Here is a 24,145-nt window from a genome sequence, read left to right on the forward strand (position 1 = left end):
CTTAGCATGCCAGGGGCTTTGTGCAAAAATGTATTTGAATAGGAGATAAAGGCCCAGGGCTGTACACATAAAACTCCTGCCTGTGCTCCTCTAAATACTTTGAGAACAGGCAGAGTGAATGAACACAAGCCATCTGAAACCTAATGCTTATTTGATACTGATCTTGAGCCTGATGCAAATTTCCCCACATCTTTAATGGAAAGTAATGTAAGCCCTGTTACTTAAAGTGTAATGCACAGGTCTACAGCAAGTGGCTGATTGGGTTTTATTACCCTGGAAAATTAAAATTAGCAGTTCATCCTACTGTGGGTCTACTGATGGAACTAGATGTCCCTCTGGTCCTTTTCCTTTTCTCTAAAAAAAGCACACAAATCCCTTCTCAACCCCCACATTTTCACCAAGTCTGATCCTGAGCAGCTGTAAACAGTTAAAAATACAAAGTCATGCTCATAAGATAGTTTCCAGTATACGAACACTAGCAGAGCTAAGTTGCAGTCCTCTATTGATGGCAGTTTTCTTAGTGTATTCTCTAAAAAGATGTTCAGGTAGCAAAGCAAAAGTCTGCCGACAGGCTCTGTGTCCATGGCCCAATTGTTTGCTGTAAGAAAACGGAAACAATTTCACACAATTAAAAAAAAAAAAAAAGTCATTTGACAACCAAAATATAGAAAATGCAGAGGCACTTTCTCTTTCCTTCCTTTTTTCCTACAGCCTGTCTGTAAGAGAAGTGCAAAATAATTAAGTTTTCTGACATCTGAGAAAAAAGTAATATCCACATTAAGACTACACAGGCTTCAGCTAAAGCTTTGGAACAGAAGCTCTGTACGCTGATATTGGTTTGTACTCCTGACATGCCTACAGAAGAGAGACTGCTGTGCAGTTACAGACGATTTGTCCAGAAGAAGTAGTTCCCTCCCTTTTTAGATCATCACTTCTACTGTTCAGGTTACAGAGGTAGTAAAACCAAAACAAAACAAAAACTCAACAACAACAAAACAGAAACCCAAAATAAACAAAAAAAACCCCAAAAGGAACCACACTCTTGCTATACTGTACATTCAGAACCCTGTGGCCACATTGTTGTCCTAACAATGAACAAATTCATTAAAAAACTCAACATTAACACACGAATGTGCAAAGAGCACATTCCAAAGTCAGTGCTGTGGTAAAGCAAGTGTTCGTCCACAGGGAGGGAAAAGGATTCTGTGAATCATCAGGAACAGAGAAAGGTTATTTCTGGCAGCCTACATGCTAACGTAAACAGGATCCGTTTCTCCTTTTAAAGTTCCGTGCCAAGAGAACTATTGAAATGTCATTTCCCACCAGAGGAGACTTTTCTGTAATCATTAAAAAATACATTAAAAAAAGGGAACCATAGAGCAAGAGACTATTGTGTTCCCAAGCTGGCAGCTGGCAGAGTAGCCCCTGTGTTTGCATTGGCATTTTGTTCCACGTGTTGTCTTCCTTTTGTCAAAGTGAAAAACTGAGGCTGACAGATGCTCTTAGGCCACCAGGGCCTCAGGTTAACTTCATTTGGCTTTACTTGCTAAAGAGAAAAGAGCATGTTTTTGTAGTTGTGCTTCAAAGGTCCACTTCAACTTGGCTGCTCCTCAGTTAGCAAACTGCTGGTAAAAGGCAAGTTTGACCCTCTCAATGTGATGGCAAAGTTTAATAGCTGGCCCAAGCTTCAAGTCCATACACTCCTGAACGGTGGGCAGGGTCAGCAGCAGCAGCGCCTGGCCATCGATTTCCTGTCAGAAGACAAAAACTCCACAGTGACTTTGCGTTTTTATTTTCTCTGCTCCTTCAGCTGGAACTTGCTGTAATTTCAGATTCATGACTGTGTGAATTAGACGTTTCTTTCATGCTACTTCAGGCAGCTTAAAAAACCCCCTCTCTTTCTCACAACAAATTAACTCCTGGCTATGGGACAGAATCTCAAGAGATGCTATTGTAAAAAATCAACCTAACAACAAAAACCAAGCAAATTTCACGCAGAAAGTAATTTTACCTAACCTCTGCATACTTCTATAGAAACAGAGGTTCTACATGGAAAAGTACACCTTCTGGAAAATCTGCCACAAACCATACTCATTATTAGTTCTTGTACCACAGTTTTGATAGATCACGGTTTTTTATGGCAAATTTTAACCAAGGTGCAAGTACAATGTTAACTTGACTCATGTTTGTACTCTAGTTGTCATACTTTAACACAAAAATGTTCGCTTGTTGTACAGCTGTACAACACTGTGATACCTGCCATTAGTCTGCAAAACAGAAAATATTTATCATTGGAAAAGTCAACACAAGTGGCAAAACTCTATCGCCTAGAAAACAGGCTCTTGCCTTCATGGTGCTTTGTTGTAGGCATTCTCTATAGTTTTGGGATTCGGATTCCCCAAAGATCAAAACGTCTTCCACTAAGAAACCTGAAGAATTCTGGTCATACCCTTAACTCTCCTCTCCCAAACTGCAGAAGGCTGTGGATGCATTTGTTTCCTCCAAATCCTATTATAAAATTTAAACTAGCTTCTTTTTGTGATTCATTGGAGGATAAGAAGCAAAGTGATAGATTCAACATTTTAACAGACAGAAAATGATACCTGATCAAGGAAAATTCTTGCCAGTGGTGCACAGTCAGTGGATTTGAGGAATCGTACAACGTCAGCCACGCTCCATTCCAGAGGGTTACTGTCCAGCTGCAGCTTTTCAGCAACTTCCATCTTTATGTCCTAGACAAGCCACCCAGCACAAAAAGAATCCCCCAAATATTACATATGCAATGGACCAACCCTTCCCTCTACTCCCCCACACTCAAACATTCAGCTGCCAAATAAAGCTCTAATGAGAGCTCAAATTGTAAAGGTTTCTTGGTTAGCAGAGATGTGCAGAACAGCATTGTGCTGAGGGTGGAGGCTATAACCTCATTAGAGCCAGTAAGCAGGGATCTAAAACCAGGATTTGGTCGATACCACATCACTGCTCTGGTTGAACCAAGAAGAGTGCTAACAGCTGGGAAATGGAAAGCTCACCATTCTGTCTACAGCCTTCTGTTTAGTCTTTATTACAGTCCTGTACTAAAAATCATGATTTTTAATTATTCTGTAGTGTCTTCACAATGTCTTTTATGGAGTAACAGTATTTTATGCAAACACATGTATGATGGTTAATACTCCCAAGATATTAGTGCTTGCCCAAGAGTGAGCAAGTTAGAACAGGAATCTACGTTCAAAGTTACCTTTGGCGAAGGAGGTTTATTTTCATCATCTGAAAAGGAAAAGGTCCTGAGCTTCCTCTTCCGCTTGTCTCGGTCCTGAGCCAGGGAATGAGACAGTTCACTCTGTGTAGGAGAAGATGACAGTGATTTCTTCTCTGATACCTCTGATTCCTCAAGCAATTCATCTTGGTGCTCTGAGGTACTATCCTCAGTCAGAGATTCTTCATCTACCTCATCCTGGTCATCCTCCTCTTCTCCCCCACTGCCCTGAAGAGGTAGGAAAAAAAAAATTTGATGAAATAAAAAAAAAAAAAAGAGGGAAGTTTAGGACAAAACCTACAATTGCCACCCATTTGTCAGCTGTAACCTGAGGTTACAAGGAACTAACAGTTTGTTGTTTCAAATGAAGCTGGTCAAAGATCACTCACTGTATCTATTAAAGCTGTTGGTGGTCTCGTACCTGGGGAGATCCAGCTGGAGTGTTATCCACTGAAGTAGAAGAACGTTTTTTCTTATGAACAAAAAAATGTTTTCGTCTCTTCCGTCTTTTATTTGGTTTCTTCATGGCTACTTCCAGGTTGCTGTGGCCACCCGGAGGCCTACCTATCCGCTTGTTTTTCCGCTTTCCGTAATAGTGTGCTGCCAGGACAGAAGAAAGGAGCATCATGTTGAAATGCACCTTCAATGTCCCTAGTTATGTTTGTCCATCATCAGGACTGGAAAATCAGTAGAAGGACATTTCCCAATAGAAATCCCAATTCTGCAAAACTTCAAAATGGGTATGTGTATTTCCTCTTCAATTTGGTTCAAGGAAGAAGAGTTACTAATCAGTTTTATTTGCCCTATAAAGATTTACTTCCTCTACCTCTGAGGAGCCCTAAATGATCAGACTTTATTAAAAAGAAATCATCAGCCATAGACTTGGTCCAATTTAATGGTGCTTTTTGTGATGTTTTGTAGTTTTTAAACATGGCCTCGATGCGCTGTTTGTTCTCACAGTGTCAAATGATTAAAGTTAGTTTTTAAAAAAACCAACTAAAACCCTAAAAAAACTAAAAGCTACCAAAAGAGCTTGAAGGTGTTTTATTTTGTTCCACAGCAATTTGGTAAAAGCAATTACAATGCCACTTAAATTAAAATATTAGAGTCAGTTCTTGTCCCAAAAGTTGTCTTAAGAAGATAAAGCTTTAAGCACACAACAAAAAGTTAAGCCATGGTTCTACCACTTAATATAGCATTAATTTTTTCTCCCCTACATAATGGCACATGGATATTTTATAGGCCTATGTATGTAGTGCTTGACCTGCTCTTTGTGTAAGCAAAGCAATGAGTTTTGGATTCCTTCTGGAGCCAAAGCCAGAAGAACCCAAAATATAACACCCTGTCTCGGTTTGAGATCAGCACCCTACTCACTGTATTTAGTCTTTGTCAGGACAGAGCAGTTCTCTGAACACTTATCCAGCACCATCTGAGGGCCGAAGAGATTTGGACAACATTCCAGCTTGATGCATGTTTTTCTACAGAAATCTGCCACCCGATCTGCCGTCCTCACAACTTCCACAGTTGCACGGTAGCTCTTCCCTTTGTACCTAGCATAGAAAATACAGTCATAATTCAGGAATCCTCTAATTACCAGGATAAAAGTACTTCATTGAGAGGTGTACAAGAATATTGCTTTGAGATCAAACTGAGGATAAATCTGAGTAATGAGGAACTTTATGGACTGACAAATTCAGGAAGCAGGTAGTCCTGTCTCTTATGACAGATCCTCAAGCAAAGAAAAAAGCCAGCACCAGAGAGATGCCCAGAGTACCAAACACAGCAACACTGCCCTGCCAATCACTATAAAATACCATCTGAGAGGACAATCCCAGAGTTTAGATGTTTTGTTTTCTTTGTTCACAGATGGTTTGTTCTTTCTTTGTTTTCATGGGACCACAGAAGTGTCCACTGTGATGTGGACAGCTGGTCCCTAAAACCAAGACGGAGTATACCATTCAGCTAATAAAGGTAACAGCAGACAGCTTTTAGTGAGCCATTCTATGCACATACTACAGCAAACAAATGAACTACTGTCACATTTCCAATCAGCTTTCATCTAACTGCTGAACAATTCGTCAGGACAATCACTTGCTATGACTCCACATATTGCTCCTGTTTGATTTAAATTAAGGAAAGATTTCTTTTTGTTCATCAGCCTTGCCATGACACTGACAGAGCCGCACTGTGTAATATCTGCCAGAGTCATTCATCATTTCTCCTTTGTTCTCCCAGCACAGCTACTGCCATGTGCTGGTATCTATTAGGGATGTCTCAGGCCTGCAAGTATCTTGTTAATGCATTGAAAAAAGAGCTATATCATCATAGTCCAGATATCCCTGGTGTCACTACTGTGACAAAAGAAAGCACATAGCAACTTCAGTGAAACCAAACAAAATTTTTTTTTCCTCTATTCTTCAGCTACATCTTCTATTTACATTACCCTTTCATATGATCTTCCTATTGTCCAAATCCAGAGCAATCTTTCAATATATGGAAAGGTGTGTCTTTTTAGACATGAAACTGATCCAACAAAAGAATTACTGACATGTTCAAAACTATGTAGAAAAGTGTGCTATGGCATATTAGGAAAATCTTCTCTCTAGTATGCAAACACAGTGACCTAATTACAAGACCATCACTAGACTACAAAGGAGTATCTGGATTGATCAAATATATGCAAATATGATCACTGCTTTTTACCTAGCCACAAAACAATCTTGTAAAGAAGCTCCAACCCCAAAAAGCTCAGCAGGAAAGCTAGGGAGTGCTTTAGGGTAGGCTGTTGTAGAAAGACTTCCAATTCCAGGCCATTTCAGAGCACTGCTATAACTTAATTTCAGAGGAATCTTCTGCCACTGAGAAATTTGTGTGGAAACGCCATGGAGGTCCCAGAAGCTTCCCAAGCAGTATGTGCTTCCACTTTAAAATACCGACAATTATCTTCAGGTGAATTAAATTATCTTAAATCTCACCTGCAGGTCTGCCAGTCTATATGCTACGTTGTACCAGTACCACACCATTGTTGTTACTTGACCACTAGCTGCTTACATACCAGTAGCAGAGCACACATGGCATATTAAAGAATGTTAAAATTGGATGCACTTCACCAGACATTCATAAAGAAATTTATAAAGATTTGAAAGTTTAATGACTGTCAGTGGCTTGATATGCTATAAGCAATTTTTCCTTCTCTGAAATGTGAGAAGTTAACGCATAGACTGCAGAGAACATTGCTATTGGGATCAACTGAGTGGGGAACAGGACAGGAATTTACTTGGCTTTTAGGGTCTCTCCATGCCCATGCCATGCAGCCTCTTCGTCCAACTGCAGTTCTCGCAGGACACGGCTAGGTTTGTAAGCTGCATTGATCAATAAAGTGAGCACCTACAGTGAGGGAGGGAAGAGGAGAAAATACGTTTAAGTTATTTGTACAATAAATCTGTTTTAAAGTACCAGGGTAGAATAGGAAATTACTTCTATTCATCCAAATTATCTAGCATCAAAGCACTCATTCACAGCAGGATTACAGATACCTCCTGATACTGCCAAAATGAAAACTGAGAGCAGTCGACACTTTGGGCCTTGCCAAACCTTCAGAATTTGTCTGCAGAGTCATGAGTGTATCTAGCAAATTCCAAGTCATTGCCCTTGAATTATACATCACTAAATTAAACCCTGGGGCTGAATACTACAAAACTTGTATAACCTTGGGTAAATCTAAGCGATTATCTTAGAGATTGTTTGACATGTGAAGATGTGCCAAAAATGCTGCAGGATTTTGCTGCCTGCCAAGCTACTACTTGCTACAAAATCATACTGAAGAATCTTAAGCTCTCCTCTGTTTTGCTTTCATGAACCATGATAAGGCCTGTACTACAACAAAATGAGAATTTCTCTGGTGCTGTAAAGCAACTCAAAGCTGTGAATAACCTGGTTAGTGAGGGACAGTACAAAATGTGCATTCAAATTGTATTTCTTATTTTCAGTATGTGCTTATTCCAAATCATTCCCAAATGGGCTGCATCAGAACCATGACATAACAAACTTGCAGCTTCATTCCTACGAATGCAGCAGTCCAGAATTCTACAGTTCAAAAGAAGAGTATTAAATATAATGCAAGTACCAAACTCACTCCAGGATGCATACATTGAGCAAGAGTCATAATTGAAATGAATATAGCTAGGCATAGTGGTTGAACTTTTAGCAACACTCAGCATCTGCACATCATCAGGATTTGTGCACACTTTACGCTTTCAGGCAGTGAAGCAGGTTAAACCTTCAAGGCTAAATGAAGCTGCCACAGAATTTCACACTTGCTCTTTTGGAGTGCTTACATCAGCATACTGAAACTTGCAAAAAGGATAGGGTACTTTTCTGTATGCAAAAATGGAACTTTTTCAATGATCAGCTTGACTCTTGTCCACTGGACTCTTGTTTTACAGCATGTCTGCCAGAAAGTCTTTCTTAAGGCCTCTCCCAGTTATGATATGTGGTAGGGAGGGTAAAAATTCCAGAGATGTTGAACCAATTCCTGCATTTAAAGTGATCATTTCATTAGAGTTCAAGTGTGCACATATAGTTAGGCCCTGGGAAACCTTCAGTCTGTCAGGACAGATAATAGATAATAACTACCCCATGACCTTTTTGGAGATTTCAGAAAAATAATTATTGCATTAAAGTACCTGTAAATTTGCTGTGAAACACCTTCTGGAGAAGAGGCTCTTCGGCACTAAAGAATGGCCTCTTCCTCCCTCTTCCCCTCCCTCAGCTACTTTAGAAAGCAAAACCACAATTTCATCTGATCTTTGCAAATCATATCCAACTTACAAAACACAGAGTATGCTTTTAATTTTCTAATTACTGAAAATAGTTTGCCATTGCTACTAAGAAAATCTGTATTTCCTCTGTTTTAACATCAACAGTGCAAACTGGAAAGGAATTTTGGGATTATCTGAAGCTAAATTCTGTTAATTAAAATTGAGGCATTTATTACAGCTATAAAAAGATACCAACTCCTTTGATTGTGGTAATTACAGGTTACTCTCTTTTAACCGAAAATAAAGTTTAGCAGTGGAAGTCTGACTGTAACTCAAATAAATGAGAGGCTTTTACTCTTTCCAGCCATTCATAAAACAGTCCATGATTTATACTTGATTTTATGCAAAAAACCTCTTTACTCATTATCAGTTTAAATTTATTAATTACCCATCTATAATTAGAGAGACACTCTAGTGTTTATGATACTTTGCTATATGCAGGTCCACTGTGCACAACCACCTCACCTCTTTCAGAACAAGAACACAGTTCCCAGGTCCCACAGACTGAGGAAGCTCTGCAATCCTGCCTTTGTTAAGGTAAGGCCCTGAGAAGCACCGGTGGTTGAAGTAGATCTTTGGGCAGCAGTACTTTCCATTAATCACCACTGAGAAATAAGAAAGCAAAGACTTAAATCACATGCTACAACTTCCCCGGTAAAGAATGACTTCTTGCAATATCTAACGTTTTGCCTGCTGTAAAAAAGAAGGGGGAAAAGTCTTGAATGACATGAATTTGGGGTAGTTTCAGTGTCACACCTGCAACGACAGCATTAGTTATTTGATGTTGCCAAAATATTTTTCATACTTCACTCACATGCTTGCAAATTGTCAAACTCTAGGAAATAAAGCTGGTTATTTATCAGAAATGAAACATTTCTTCCTGGCTAGTCTGATGCTTCATGGTAGTACACCAGTGAGAACAGGCAAGAAGATGACAACCCCAACTTTTTAGTAGCAGAAGCACCTCCTACACAGCAATTAAGGATAAATTTTCCAGTCAAGTAATTATCTCTCTCCCAAACTTCTGCCACCAGAGAAGATGGCAAAGTTATTCTCCACTGTTTATCCTAAACTACAATATCACATTTCTTTGCATTTTTAGACTCTTTTCCCTTATTCAGCAAACAAAAGATGCAGCAACTGATGAAGTGACTTTTGATGAAGTGACATCAAGTTTTCTAAACCTATTAAACAGTTCAATGCTGCTCAAAATTAAAGTTATGTATAATGTGTGTTGCAAGATACTTATGTATAAATACAAATTTTTTTTACCCTAGCAGTGTTGCAGTCTTCCTTGACTGAACAACGCTATCACTTAAAGATCTTAAATTGAGTAGTTGATAACTGGCAGATAAATAAATGAAGTCAAATTTACATTATGACTCTATTAAAAGCCAATTAAAATGCTAAACAAGCATGAATCATTTCTGTAAAGTTTGCATTTGGTTGCAGCTTCAGATGTGCATTTCACTGTACAGAAAACAGCAGAAGAGGCATTTTGCTGCCAAACAGATAGATCTGTATGACTGTTTCACCAGCAGATGTACTTATTCATCATATCCATTCTTGCAACAGTTTAGAAAATTATTAGATTTCGCCATCTGGCACACAAAGCAGTTTACTGTTTGAATTGCTTTTGTTTATCATGATGATGAAGTTACCATAAAAAACAGACAAACCTGCTTCCCAAAGCTAGAATCTTAACAACTCAAAAGCACAGATGCAGTGCGTCTGTTTGTTTCTCCCAACATTATTAAACATAACAGGTGACAATAAAAAAATCATCTGCATAGGTCACAGTACACATTTGGCTCCACATATCCTCTGTTGCGGGGGTGATGTTCTAGTGTAAAAATCTGATTTCCAGGTTTAATGAGCATATCAATTGCAGGATACAATTAATGGTACGTTTTTATTTGTTTCATTCGTTTTTGAAGTTCAACAAATCATCAAAGAATTAAAATCTCCAAACCCTTTCCTCCTCTTCCCGCTCCTAACAGCAGTGTTGAGCAGCTGAACAACGAGGCAGCTGAACTTTAACAGGACTTTGTCTTTGTTAGCATGCCCTCTCTGATCGATACCTGAGTCAGAAGAGTTCAGCTCCTGGTTCTTTAGTCCATCATGAACTGTCCTCGAAGACAGAATTCTGAAATGAAAAGAAGGAGGTTGGGAGGACAGATGGGAAGGATAGTCACCTCTCTAAAACCCACCATTAATTTTTTTGTTTTATCTCCAGGTCCAGCCTTATTAGTCTGCTTTTTACACCTCCCCTGTTTCACAATAGTAACACGCAAAGACTATCAAATTTGATTTGGAAAGGACTACTGTATTGCTACAGCTAGCAGCAATCCTTCCTTGCTTGGGGTATATGGGCTACCATTCTGATGAACACATCACACAAAGTTACAATAGTTTACATTTTCTGCCTCCTTTTAACTTCATTTCACATTTCATGGCCCAAGGCAGAGTAGAGTCTTACCTTCTGCATTTTGAAAAAGATGGATTTTAAACAAACTACAAACAAAATGACTCAAGTACTCTGGTAAGAATCCCAATTACAAAACATGGAAGAACAGTCTGCTCAGTGTTTTAGGAGCAATGAAAACATTGGCAGGACTACTGACAGATCCGGTGTCTGTAAAACTGTAAGAGTCAATAAAACCAACTGTCAGGCATTCTACTGAGCACTTTTGAGCAGGCTTACAATGAAGGAGTTTCATATGCATGACACGGTTCATAGACGAATCGTAGATATCAGTAGAACTTTCCTTTTTTGGCTAGTCTGGGCCATATTTAACCTGGGAAGGAACTATTAGAAGTTCATCTACTAAATGACAGCACTTACACTAAAGCCAAATTTCCTGATCAGCTGTGCAAAATCACAGTTACATTTTAAAGCAGCCACATTTTCTAAGCATGTTTACATTACAGAAACTGTATGATTTGAGAAAGGAATACAACCAAAAGGGAATTCAGTAATTTACCCTATTAATCACCACTAAAAAAAGGCTCAAGCACAAACTTATAAACAGAATCTTAAGATCAGGCTAGTTTTTCTTAAACGCACCCCAATACTCACAGATAACGCAATCTTTTAAAAATGAAAGATCAACAACTTGACCTATTCAATAATTCAGCTGAGTTGCACTAGCATTGTTAAAAAAACAAACTGCATGCTTTCTATCTCCTACTACAGCAGTGCAAGAGGTCTTTTTCAACATCAACAGGAACTATAAGCGTTAAGATAAATGGATTGTGGAATGTCTCAACCCTCAGTACAGCACTTCTGTAAAGCTACATCTCCTGTAAGACAACATGATTTACCAATTAGAAAAAGAAAAAAAACCCCAACAAACCCTAACAAAAAATAAAAGCAAAAAACCTGTTACTTACTGTTTCTCTGGTTGAACTACTGCAATTTTTTTCTGCTTGTTTACTGAAAGGAAGAAGAAAATATAAACAAAGTATGAGACGCAAACAATGAAATGTCTAGTACAATATATAGACTCATTTCCTCTAAGTTATACACCAAAAAGAATCTATGTTCAAAGTTACTGCAATGTTAGCTGACCCACGTGCACTAGAGGCTTGCTGACCCATGTAATTTGAAGTAACCCAAAAGGTTTACTTCAGTTTTCACTAAAAATTCATTATATCAGGCATGCATATCCCCAGTCTTCTAGGAAATCTCACCTTTTCTGCATCTTTGTTTGCATCATAGCCCCTAAACTACCTGTAATACCAGCCAAAAAGGAATGATATGCTTTCTTTTTCAGCACTCAAAGGTGCTGAAACCTAACCAAAGGTTAGGTCCATAGGCCTAACTCACCACTTTACTGGCACAGTAACTTCAACAGTGTTTAACTTTGAAATGGAATGAAATTAGCTGGTTAAAAACATATGTGACTCAAACAATTGCTACGGAGGAAAACACTGTTGCAACTAATAAAGTCAACCAGGTGACCGGTCCACTTGCTAATTCTGGCTTTCACAAGCAGGTAATAATATCAAACAAGGTAATGCACCATGTGCCTCTTCAGCAATTTCAGGCTTTGTCCCCAGCAAACTTCTGGATTTTTTTTTAAAGCACCTTTTCTCTAATGAGGTTCCCCCCACTTCCTCCTCTGTCCTTGGCAGTGCAGACATGTCTCAGATTAGTTTCTCTTGCTTTGACTTGCAGTAAATAAAAATTCAGGAAGTTCTTCAGTTTCTCCAACTCCCATTAAACTTTAATAAACAGCGCTCACTAACCAGTTGAGAGAAGACACTGCCTTATGCTACTTACTAATGTAGTTAAAACAGGTAGGATTTACTTTTCAACATTTTGTCATTAAGGGACCATTGCCACCTGATCCATTTAGAAAGCCAGTCCCCTTTAGTTCAACTCCAAAATGTATACACACTCAACACCGTTTTGTTATGGCATTAATTTTACTTGCACAAGTGCAAAATCAGTATCAGGGTCAGACACATGGCAAGAACAGCTCAGACAAAAGTATATGCATAGCATGGGTGTGTGTGCATACACACAGATATGGTTTCTTTACTGTGACTTAACGGATCATTTCCATGTGCTCATACAGCATGCAAGGATGTCAAGCCAACACTGCCTGTTTTGGAGCTGTTGTATGGATTCCAACTGGACCTAAAAGCCAAGGGAACAGTTGCACGAAGCATAGATTCTCTGTACATGATGAATGTTTCCAAATTCAGTGATGCCAGCAATAACTGTGTAGTAGCCTGCTCTTGAAGGTCTTGCCATCTCTATCAGCCCAGCTAATCACTGCAAATAGAACAGAACTGATACCTATTGCTTTGCGAGGAGGTCTGAGCTGATATCCATTCGTCTCACACCAACCCACTGGAAATATATTCATTGATTCCACGCTCACTATGCAGTCAGGGACGGGCTTCTTGGAGCCTGTTCAGTTTAGAGAAGTGAAAATGGAAACAACTCATAAAACCAAAAAACCTCATTTGGTTAATGTTTGCTGTATGTTTGCCAGTGAAGCTCCTTTTACTTATGGCCTATCTGGAACACAGTATCAATTGTTTTTTTTGACCGGACTCTTTCCTGACCTCATTTGCTTCCTCCTGAAGGCTGGAGATGGGAATCTACCATCCACAGTTTAGCAGAGATGCACAATGCATAGTAAGTGCATGCTGATGTATTTCCAATCAAGAAATGGGATTATAATGGAGAACGGCTGACATTGGCCTATTCAATCTTAATGAAGAATCTCTCTAAAAGTATTCTTCCTAGGTCTGGTCAAAACTTGAACTTGCTCAGAATGCAAGTCACTCATTTGTAAAAATGTTACAAGTCCCTTGCTTTCTAAAAGACACTGATCAGCACTTCGCACAGTACACTAGCCTAGCACTGACACACTGCAATGCACAAAAGCCATTTTTGTCAGGCTTAAATAAGCCCTGCTATCCAAGGCTAACTGGGAAACAGACAATGCAAATGGAGTTTTGCTGTGTTTTCATAGAGGAAACAGTGACCTGCTGCCCATACTCTGCACACAGCGAGTTTGCTCCAGATACTCCTCAAGTTTGATGATGGTACTACAGAAGAACCAATGCAAGTGGTACTCTCCTCTCCCACACAAGGCTTACCCTCCAGCTGAAGCCAGAGGTAGGAATCTTTCATCTTTGTGACTGTAGCAATGCAAACTTCTTCAGGATCAACTGGGTTCACAGCCTCAAGTTTCATATTCTCTTTAAATCCATGGTCAGAAGTTAACTAGGAAAAAGACAGAATCCTTCAGTAAAATACCATCTGCATATCCAGTATACGATATGAATAGCCATGAACAGGAGCAACACATAAAAGCCTCAGTGTCTGAGTAACACAGAAAGATACTCATACATTCAGAGAAGATTTCAGATAATTAGCACATTGAATACAAATAAGATATATTATGAACTACAAAGAATTTAAGTTTAAAAAGGGTCTATAGACAGACCTAGAAAAGAACATGTTTGTACTCAAAAGTAAGGATGCTGAGTCTCACTGAAAGGATTGAGTGCATTCTAAGCAACCAGAAATTCTCTGCTGCTTGCTACCTAAGTGATAAGTCTGACAAATAGTCTGACCAGGCTCTCTATTCTTTTATGTTAGCTTGGAAATCCACTTTACATTATGTAAATAATATTCCTGCCTCATCCAAATGAGTTCTGGGAGACAGCAAAGGAAGCTTTCTTTTCATTTTACATTTTTTGGATAAGCAGAATTTTACTTTATTCACCAATTTAGTCCACATTTATAAAAAAAATTCCTAAAGTGTTAAGAATGGGTATTTATCCAGCTCTGAAACTCCTGAATTAAAGATAAGAAGTAACAGCCAGACAGAGGACTCTCCCTCCCAGAGCCACTCTGCAACATAATTACAGGATCAATACATTACGAATTCTGGAACTAGCCTACAGTGATCAGCTCTTCTCAGAAAAGGGATAATAAATTCAATGACCTGTTCTAAGATGCCACAGCTTACAAGACAGAACAAGGGCAACAAGAATTCATAGCCAGCAACACCCTCTTAAAAAATGGTAATTATTAATTTTAATTTCTTCCCCTAAGCACTGCAATAGCCCAAGTATTGCAAATGGAATTGGAAGGCAGGTGTTAATAGTACCCTTTTCTGCTTGACAAAGTATTGTGCTTTGGGAGACAGCAATAGTGTCACTGAACCAACAAAAGCCCAGAATCTTGCAAGTGCTTCAGGCACTGATGAATGTAAAATGATTGTATGGTACTAATTTAAGATGACTTGGTATTGATCAATACAATGGAATGAATTTTTCAAGCTGAAAGGAAGGAAGATTGAAAGAGTACACTAAGTAAATGAAAATAAGGTCTATTAGAAGGCCCTGTTTCCACAATTACAGGACTGCCAAGGATTGATGTTGTTTTATGACTATTCCATGGACTCTCACACATCTCAATTTCACAAAACAATAATTTATTTTCAATCTGCTTTATCACAACTGAAGCATTTGGTCCACCACTTCCTTATCTAGGAAACTGGCATGCACCTACTTCAGTTCACATACGTAACTCTTCTGTTTCCTCAGTTATCACAGGTAAGGTGTTAAGGTACTCAAATGTGTCCAGAGGAGGGCAACAAAGCTGGTGATGGGGCTGGAAGGCATATCCTATGAGGAGCAGCTAAGGACTTTGGGTTTGTCTAGTTTGGAGAAAAGGAGGCTGAGGGACAACCTCATCGCTCTCTGCAGCCTCCAGAGGAAGGGAAGTGGAGAGGGAGGTGCTGAGCTCTTCTCCCTGGTATCCAGTGATTGGACATATGGGAATGGTTCAAAGCTGCACCAGGGGAGGTTCTGACTTGACATTAGGAAGCATTTCTTTACTGAGAGGGTGGTCAAACACTGCAACAGGCTTCCTAGAGAGGTGGTTGATGCCCCATCTCCGTCAGTGTTGAAGAGGCATTTGGACAATGCCCTTAACAACATGCTTTAACTTGGACACCCCTGAATTGGTCAGGCAGTTGGACTAGATGATCGTTGTAGGTCACTTCCAACTGAAATAGTCTATTCTATTCTGTCCTACTTGGAAAGGTAATTTAAGTCAAAAACATGCAAAAGGTTCTTCTCCCTGGAATCAAGCATCATTCACGTAACAGATTTTTCTGCAAGAGAACCTTACCAAGGGGAAGCAGCTCTGGGGAGCTGCCTCAGCACCACATTGTTTGAGGTAGTCTGCCCAATCGAAGTCCTGCCCAGGATAACCTAGGTGAAGAAAAAGCAAAAGGCTTATTTTAACAGCACAAGACTCATTTCAAACTGACATGAAGTACAGATCACTGAAATCTGTTTGGGTTGCTCAAGTCTGTCAGCTGACTAGGGCTTCACCGAGCCATCCAAGGTCAGCCCACAGCAGGGTTCTCACATATTTGAGACATCCTCTTTATTTTCACTGCAGAGGGGCTTTGGGCACTGCCCCACCTTGACTCCCATTTTTCACTTGAAAGGGCATCGAACTAAAAATGACTTCACAGAGAGCAACCTGAGGCTTGAATAATGTACACCTGCTAAGCAGACAAAGGTAGCAATTGAAACACAGGGAAGTGTTTGCAGCCTTTTCACAGGGTACAGATGAAATTAGGAAAAGTTTCTGCAAGATTACTTCATTGATGTCATGTCAGCTCTGAATTTTTTTTTTTTTTAAATAGAGCACTCAAAATGTGCACAATACCAACATACTACTCTCTCAAAAACATGTTAAATACAAAGTCATTAAAAAGAGCAGTTAGATATCCTAAGAGGCTCCTCATGTTTGCCAACAGCTGTACATCTGCACACATATTTGAAGGGAAGAGTCTTAACATGGAGTCCATTAGGAGACAGAGCATGTTTCCAAAAAAAAGACAAACTAAATTCTTCTTGGAGGAAATACTTCTCTTCCCTGTAATCTTATAAAAAGCAAATAACTGAAGGGAACTGGGTGCAGAAGTCTGCTGCCATGACAGTTTGAGGTTGGGAGTATATTAGCAAGGAGATAACTGCATCAGTAATTCCAGTAGTACCTTGGAAGTACTTCCCTACAAGGGATGCCTGTGACAAGGGTTTAAGAAATCAAAGAAAATTTTAAACCTAGTCTAAGAATATAGTATTAGCATGACAATCTAAAAACACGAAGCTCAACTACCCCTCAAGAGAGGGCCCAACCACAGGGACCTATTTATTTTTCTGTTTTATCAATGCCAGTAGGGCTCTTGAGTCCTCACGCAATTCAGAATGCCCACTATTTCCAGGGGGACTATAAGAAGAGAAGCTTAAAATCTTTGTCAACTCCAGTCACATCCCTAGAAAGTGCGATTTCATCTTTCACAAGCAAAATTCTAGGGAATGCTGGGTCAAGCAAAGCCAGTTCTTGTACCTCACCCAAGCAAAGGCAAGAGACAAACGTCCTACAGACTTTGCTCCTCTGATGTCATGAGCAGCTAAAACAAAACATTCCAAATTCTGTGGTGGTGAGTAAGAGTACTGAGTCCCTGGTTTTACAATACCATTGACATTTCTATTTTGAGAAAATGAATAAATATTTCAGTAGCTGAGGATCACTCCCCTATTCCCTTATGTCCTGAAGCAATGTTTCAGCAATCTGCTACCTTGCCTGATAGGTCCTTGGAAAAAAAAAAAACTTCATTAACTTCTAAAGCAATAAGATATTCTAAAAATAGTATAAAATGATGGATAATAACGTTCCATCGTGACCAGAAGCAAAAATCCAATGCAAAGACTATAGGCTTCTGATATCATGTTAATTAACGCTGAAATCAACATTGCCTTCAGTCCTGGAACACATACTCCATTCGTTCAAGTGTTCAGGTTTTTATGCATGACCAGCATCCCCAGCCACTGTCATCTTCTCAAATCCAGGCACGTACCCACAAAACTTCAGTTTCCCTAACTCAAAACTCCTGTTTCTCAGAATTTGATCTTTCTTGCTCTTTGCTGGTGCTACTACATGTAATTCTTTTGCAAAAGCATTGTCCTAAACATCGTGCTCTGGGGATTGGCAATCTACTTCCTTCAAAGAGGAGCGAGCATGACAAGTTTGCACAAACATACCTGGTGGGGGACTGAGATGCAAGCCGTTCTTCAGACTCCACTGCACAGGGAAAATACCAGCACTGTTGACATGACAAATGTAAGACTGGCTGGTTGTACGGTCTGGTCTCAAGTCATCAATTTCTATCATGAAATATTTTTCGTTGTATACCTGTAGGTAGCCAAAAGAGAACCATGTGGTCTTGTAAGCAGCAGATTCTGATCTACTGCTCCCTTTCCCCCGTTTTGATAACTTTATTAAACAGCAACACTGCAAAATGGAAACCCTTTACCTTGAAATACTGTGAGGGTTAAAAAAAAATAAATTTAAAAGGTAATCTATGGGATTCATAAACCACCAGGCTCCTCTGCATTATCTGGGAACTTAACAAAATTAAATAATAACAATAATAGGTAACGTACAAGCACTTCAAAAATAAGGTGATCAAGTGCTGTATGAAATTTTCTTATGAAAAATGCAGAGAAATTAGAGTTTGTGGTCTTACCACCATTCTGTAATAACAAACTGCTTGTTTCAACAAGGTTGAACTGTGTCCCAGAATGGACTGTCACAAGTAAAACCACAATGCTCCTGAAGTAACTAGGAGCCGGACAAGAAAATATCAAGAAAAGTAACTGATTTTGCTCTGCTTGGAACTGGTTGTGCCATCAAAATGTGCCATATTATATTGAGAAACTATCTGCCATAAGGAAAAAGCAACAGTTCCTGGAAAATACACAAAAATGTGTCCTGGTTTTATGTTGTACAGCAAGATTTTGGTTTACTACATCAAAGCAGGTCTCTTTAGAACCTCTCACCTGCTTACTAACACAGGAAGATTGAAGTTGCTCAAAACCAGATTATGTTAGGGAGTTTTCATTTCAAGTTTTAAATCTATGTGTGGGCCCTTGTTTGAAAATCAGGCCACAAGTCAGATCTTGTACATAGTAATGACATAACTTTTGCAAAACCAAAACCCCAAAATCTATCTTCAACTGGAAACTCAGATTATGAGGGATCATATCTAATTTTAGAAATCTGGGTTTTACAATTTTAGCCATTTGAGCTTCTATCTTTATGGAACTTTTCCCCTCCATTCAAATCCAATGGCTTCACCATCAACAATTAAGATTCTTTTTCATGGCAACCTGTCCCCTAAGGGAGACATACAAAATACTTAATTTGAAACCTAGTTCAAGATTTCGACGTTATCAGTTAATGAGAATTTCCTGAGCATTTAAGAACAGAAGTAGCAATAGAATTGAATCTTAGCAGGACAAGTTAAAGAACCCTGGTACCTTGAGAACTGTAGCAGGAGAGATTACAAAAGGAGCCATCGGGTCCACAGCTTCTAACTTCATGCCTTCAGAGAATGAATGCACTCCAATCACAGGTTTATCCTGAAAAATGATGTTATCAGTGTGATTACCTGCCTTTCTCTGTCAAAAAAAGACATATCTTTCATAATTCAACTGAACAGGATATCTTCAGTTTTTATTAGTTCATTCTAAGAAATCAACATGTCAGAGTACCAGCAACCTCTCCATAATGAAAAGGCCAGCTATGCCCTCTGAGACTGACAGTCTTCTATGAGTTTTAGGAAATTGAGACCCCAAGATTTCCTCCTCTGACATTCTCCACAGAGAAGCAAGATTTCACAATACAAGGTGGTCTGGTAAGTCAATAGAAATGTTTTTTTTTTCCCTAACCTTTAGCATTCATCATGAGCTACACTAAAAGAGAACTACAAAAGCCTCTATTTTCAGCCTAACATAAACCTGCAAAACAGGGCTGCTCCAGGATTATGCATATCCTGCTCTGTATATGACCCAACACATTCAAGAGCAACAGCACCTCCTCTTCTATTCTGCCTATGGGTCCAAATGAGGCTGAGAAAAATGAACTAAGAACTTGAAGGACTAAATTTACATTTCCACTTCTCAAAAGGTATCAAGGTGGGTTTTTTCTAATTTCAATTCAGACTCATTAGTAACATTTGCTAACACTCAGGATATAACAGGAGACCCTTATACACCACGTGTAAGTCTATCAGGTTACAGATTAGATGTTACACACGTTAAACTTTACAAAGTACTCACACAATTAGAGAGACTGTAGTAACCCTGCAGTCCTCTAGAAGGACAGTAATCCACAAGACCAGCTGGTGAACAACCAGAGATGCCATTATAAAGGATCAGAACCAGAGATTTTTCCCAGTATGACAACTCATGGCTCACATACTTGTGATGGGTGCGTTGTCTAACTTAGAAAGAATTGTATAATGGTATGATTATTTTTTCTTATTCTTACTTTTTTAAACTAGAGGGAGAAAGGAAAAAAAATTTAAAAAAAACCAAACCAAAACAGGGAAAGAATTTTGAGTAACAATGACTGACTTCCTTAAATCATTTCTTAGGAATATAGCATTTTCATGATATCTTCCCCAGCATTAAACTACACATATTGCACCTCTACCTTAAAGAGATCTGTGGGAACTGATGACTCCTCTTCCTCTTCTTTCACCTTCTTCAGGATCTCTTGCCAATCTGCTTCGCTCTTCAAGGACCTAATGGCTTGAGTAAAAAGAAAGGAAAATGGTGAATGAAGACATCTTCCTAGGACAAGAAGAAACAGTCTCAAGTTGCGCCAGGGGAGGTTCAGGTCGGATATTAGGAAGAACTTCTTCGCTGTAAGAGTTGTTAGGCATTGGAACAGGCTCCCCAGGGAGGTAGTGGACTCACTATCCCTGGAGGTGTTCAAAAAACGTTCAGATGTGGCGCTTCGAGACATGGTTTAGTGGATTTAGCAGGCATGGTGGCGTTGGGCAGAAGGTTGGACTTGATGATCTTTGAAGTCTCTTCCAACCATAACAATTCCATGATTCTATGAATCTATGATTCTTTTCCTTCAGAACACATAGCAATAAAGCCAAAAGTTTCATTTGTGCTCCTCCAACTGCTAGCTTCAAATCTGTTCAGAACCTGTACAAATATGTTCCTTATTAAAACTTAGTATTTTCTTCAACATTTGGATGTGTTACAAAAAGGGACTGAAGTCAAGTAACAGTGTATCACCCATATGCTGCCCAGTCTAGTTTTTCTGAGAAAACAGAGATCACATCAACACTAAGGAAAACTTCTGGAGAAGTGTATGAACAGAAAACAAATCCCCAGCTGGATAACGCTAGCTTGTTTTACACTTAAGCAAGCAGAAAGTTCAAGAAATGTTCCACAAGTCTGTCCCAGTCACGTAAGTTACTCTTTTAGCATCTGTAATTGCAGACCACACACCTCTCTAATAGAAGATGAACTACTTGTACCAGTGCCATCATGCACAAAGGATCCCTGTTGAGTATATCAAAGCTCTTAATGTAGAAATAAAAAGGAAACACATCTAGTAGCTAACTAATATTTTTAAACAACATTATTCACTTAAATAGTGCTGTGGAATCCACCCATCTAGTTTCTGTCAGTGATTTGGCATCTCCCTGTTCACAATCCTGATTTCAGCAGAGATTCGTCAAGCACTAGAAAAGGCAGTACGCTCAGTCATTTCAACAGAAATTAGTCTGCTTTCCTCAGTGTGATTTCTTCTTGTGGTAAGGGGAAAACATAAAAAAAGAAAAAAAAAAAAACAACAAAAACACAACAAAAACTGCTGTTCTAAACAACCTGAACTTCCCCAACTAACAGCACACAATGTGCCAGTACCTTAGATGTACAGCTGCCTTTGCAGAAAGGCTTTAGAGTAAATGCTCAACATTTGCCAGTTTTAGCCCAAGGTTTACTCTCATCAGGAAACATGTTACATCACTGCTCAGCTCACAAGCAATCCATTTGTATTTCAGCCATTTTATGCCCCACTTCTTTGATGATGCTACCTTGACATGCACATGCCTGGAAAACATGGTCATCTGTCCCACCCTCTACCTCTGCTTCCATGCACTTGTTCCCTGGTCACCCATTTTTAAGGACATTTTCATATCCATGTAATAGCTCTTTAGACAGTGCTCTAATCAGTCCAGTGGACTTACAGTCACAACTGCAAAAGCTCCTGTTGAACAGTACTTCAAAACCAGATGACTCCTCCCTGCCGAGCAACACAAACCTACCAAAAATACCTGTGCAGGCAATCCCTTCCTCAGTTCCTCCCTTTCCACAAACAAGTGGAAAGTTTTGACAGGCAAAACCACTTAGCAACTTTTGAATGAGCAGGTGAAAAGTCTTGTGGGATTATTTACTGGTGTTTTCACTTACCTTTTATTCAGTACAATATTTGTCAGATCACACACTGATTATGTGACCACCATATGCATTCGGAAGGCAGATTTAGTGCACTAAACCAGCAGCAGTGCTCTCTAGCCTCTGATCACCATATAAAAGATACATGTTTTGAAGTACCTAAAGGTGGTTGCAGGCTGTATCCATGTTGAGCCGCCCACCCCACTTGATGAAGGAAAGGGTCCAAGTAGAACAGCCATTGGTCAAATTTGTCAGAATCCTCCAGCCCTTCGTATCGCAATTTAAGTCTCCCACCAATATTTTCTACCACGTTGACTATCCAGGCTTCCAGGGAATCCCGGATGTTTTGCAGTTCTAGTCGGGAGCCTGGTGCAATAAGATCCAATGGATTTTTCCCTCTGTGAAGCTACAAAAAGAATAGAAATTATTCTGTACAACAGAACAAAACAAATTCCGTACTTCCACTTCTTTATACACATTCTTTTTGCATAAATAAAGTATGAATACATAAGTATTAAGAAATACAAGTCTTTTACTAACATAACAGAAATGACAATGTTTAGAATCGCTGGTGCTTGCATCAGAGCTTCTGCACTGCTCATAGACACAGTCACACATTTCACTTAAGTCCTCATCATAATTTTCAGAAGCATTATCACTTACATATTCAAGGTTTGAAGGTTACATGAATAATCTCTTTCTAAAACTGAGTCATTAGCATACAGAGATGACTAGACAGAAAACATACAGAGATAAAAATGTTAAGTTGTAATGAAGACATCAATGGCATCTTCAATAAAAATCATGTTCTGTACTTTACAACCAGACACTGACAGGAGGTGCAAATATTGTTTTAAGTGCAGAGGAGGGGATAAAAATTTTGTTCTTCACTAGCAAAGATGCAAGATTTAAGTGAAACAATAACCTTCCCATTAGTTGGGGGGAAAAAAAAAAAAGGAAAGGAGTCAACTAGAGAAATGGGACAACATGAAAGCTAGATAAATAAAGGATTATTTCCCTAAAGCTGTATGAAGGAGGAGAAGAATAGGAGGAATACTGAAGCCTACGGGAGTTTGAAAAAGGTCTTTCTTTTGATAGGATTAATGAACAACCCAGGCCTGCAGTGACAAACATGTTTCAGGACAACACTATCAAAATTAAATACTGTAAATCGGAAACACTAGAGAATGGAACTTTAAAGTCAGCAGCATACTACAATGCTCCCTAAACTTAAAAAAGGAACTGAACTGACAATCTGAACAGGAATTCTCTTATTGCCAAAGGGGAAAATCAAGACAAAACCCAAGATACAGCACATTGCAGCACTTACCCCCTCCAGCAGGTTAGCAGGAGCACTGCATGCTCCTTTCAGCACCCGCTGAAGGAACTCCTCCTGGTCAGGTATCTTGTCCTTGATACCTAAGAGAACAGTGAAGAAGAAAGACTCTGATTCTTCCTGTCATTTAAAGATTATTCAGACAAGACAACATTACCACACTCCTGTGCTGCCTAATTCACAAGAATCTGCCACATGCTCACCAGTAACACCTTAAAAGAAGAAAGAAAACAACAACAAAATCTTTGAAGGAAATGACAAAGCAGCTGAATTTGTTGAGTGATGATTAAGCTAACCACGAGCCTCTGTAAAAATAAGTCCAGTTCTGAAATTAAGCTAACTCCTCTCTGGTGAAAGAGCAATCTTCTACTCTAAGTCACGGGATTTCAGAAAAACATGGCAGACAACCTCAACTTGTCATCACAGCCACACCACCTGCACATAACAGCAATTATGAAGACTACCTGCCAGGCTTGCAGAGGACAAAAACGTACTTTTGTATGTACTCCCTGCTTCTGCATATAGAGCCAATACCTTCAGGCACTTTGAGAATCTTCTTGTTCTGCTCACACCAGCCGATGGGGTGTAAATCAGCTGTCATGATATCACACCAAAAGTCAGCCTTGCGGTCTTCCCCGTAACCATCATAGCGCAACAGGAGCAGCTGCCCACAGGTAGTAATGATGGTGGCTACCCAGTAGGTGTTTTGGTCAGACTTGACAGCAACTTCTAGCTTCATACCAGGGGCAAAACCATTCTGCAAACTTGTATCCACCTGAAAAGGAAGAAGATCATCACATTTGAGCACCTCCCAGAAACTTCATGGAACAACAGGGGAGCAATGTAGACATGTTCAATAGCAAAAAACCTCAAGCCAAATGCTGTCCAGTCTCTTCAGAGAAACAACTTCATCACATT

General features: G+C 39.3%; 1 protein-coding gene across 1 annotated transcript in view; it reads right to left on the reverse strand.

Moving 5' to 3' along the window:
• Window positions 1–1,360: 1,360 nt before the first annotated feature.
• The window catches only part of SFMBT1 (Scm-like with four mbt domains 1), a 34,422-nt gene continuing 11,637 nt past the window's right edge, over window positions 1,361–24,145 (reverse strand). The window contains exons 3-20 of the mRNA XM_009707288.1: window positions 23,762–24,002; window positions 23,222–23,310; window positions 22,051–22,297; window positions 20,126–20,223; window positions 18,949–19,050; window positions 17,671–17,821; window positions 15,743–15,825; window positions 13,696–13,822; window positions 12,884–12,997; window positions 11,470–11,512; window positions 10,158–10,222; window positions 8,542–8,681; window positions 6,534–6,643; window positions 4,631–4,806; window positions 3,678–3,856; window positions 3,239–3,484; window positions 2,604–2,732; window positions 1,361–1,751 (exon numbers count right to left, since the gene is read on the reverse strand). Of these exons, the coding sequence (XP_009705590.1) occupies window positions 1,611–1,751; window positions 2,604–2,732; window positions 3,239–3,484; window positions 3,678–3,856; window positions 4,631–4,806; window positions 6,534–6,643; window positions 8,542–8,681; window positions 10,158–10,222; window positions 11,470–11,512; window positions 12,884–12,997; window positions 13,696–13,822; window positions 15,743–15,825; window positions 17,671–17,821; window positions 18,949–19,050; window positions 20,126–20,223; window positions 22,051–22,297; window positions 23,222–23,310; window positions 23,762–24,002 (2,481 nt within the window). The 3' untranslated portion in view covers window positions 1,361–1,610. The remainder of the gene's footprint in view (window positions 1,752–2,603; window positions 2,733–3,238; window positions 3,485–3,677; window positions 3,857–4,630; window positions 4,807–6,533; window positions 6,644–8,541; window positions 8,682–10,157; window positions 10,223–11,469; window positions 11,513–12,883; window positions 12,998–13,695; window positions 13,823–15,742; window positions 15,826–17,670; window positions 17,822–18,948; window positions 19,051–20,125; window positions 20,224–22,050; window positions 22,298–23,221; window positions 23,311–23,761; window positions 24,003–24,145) is intronic.

This window comes from Cariama cristata, unplaced genomic scaffold (assembly GCF_000690535.1).
Source record: "Cariama cristata isolate BGI_N322 unplaced genomic scaffold, ASM69053v1 scaffold41679, whole genome shotgun sequence".
NCBI classification, from domain to species: domain Eukaryota; kingdom Metazoa; phylum Chordata; class Aves; order Cariamiformes; family Cariamidae; genus Cariama; species Cariama cristata.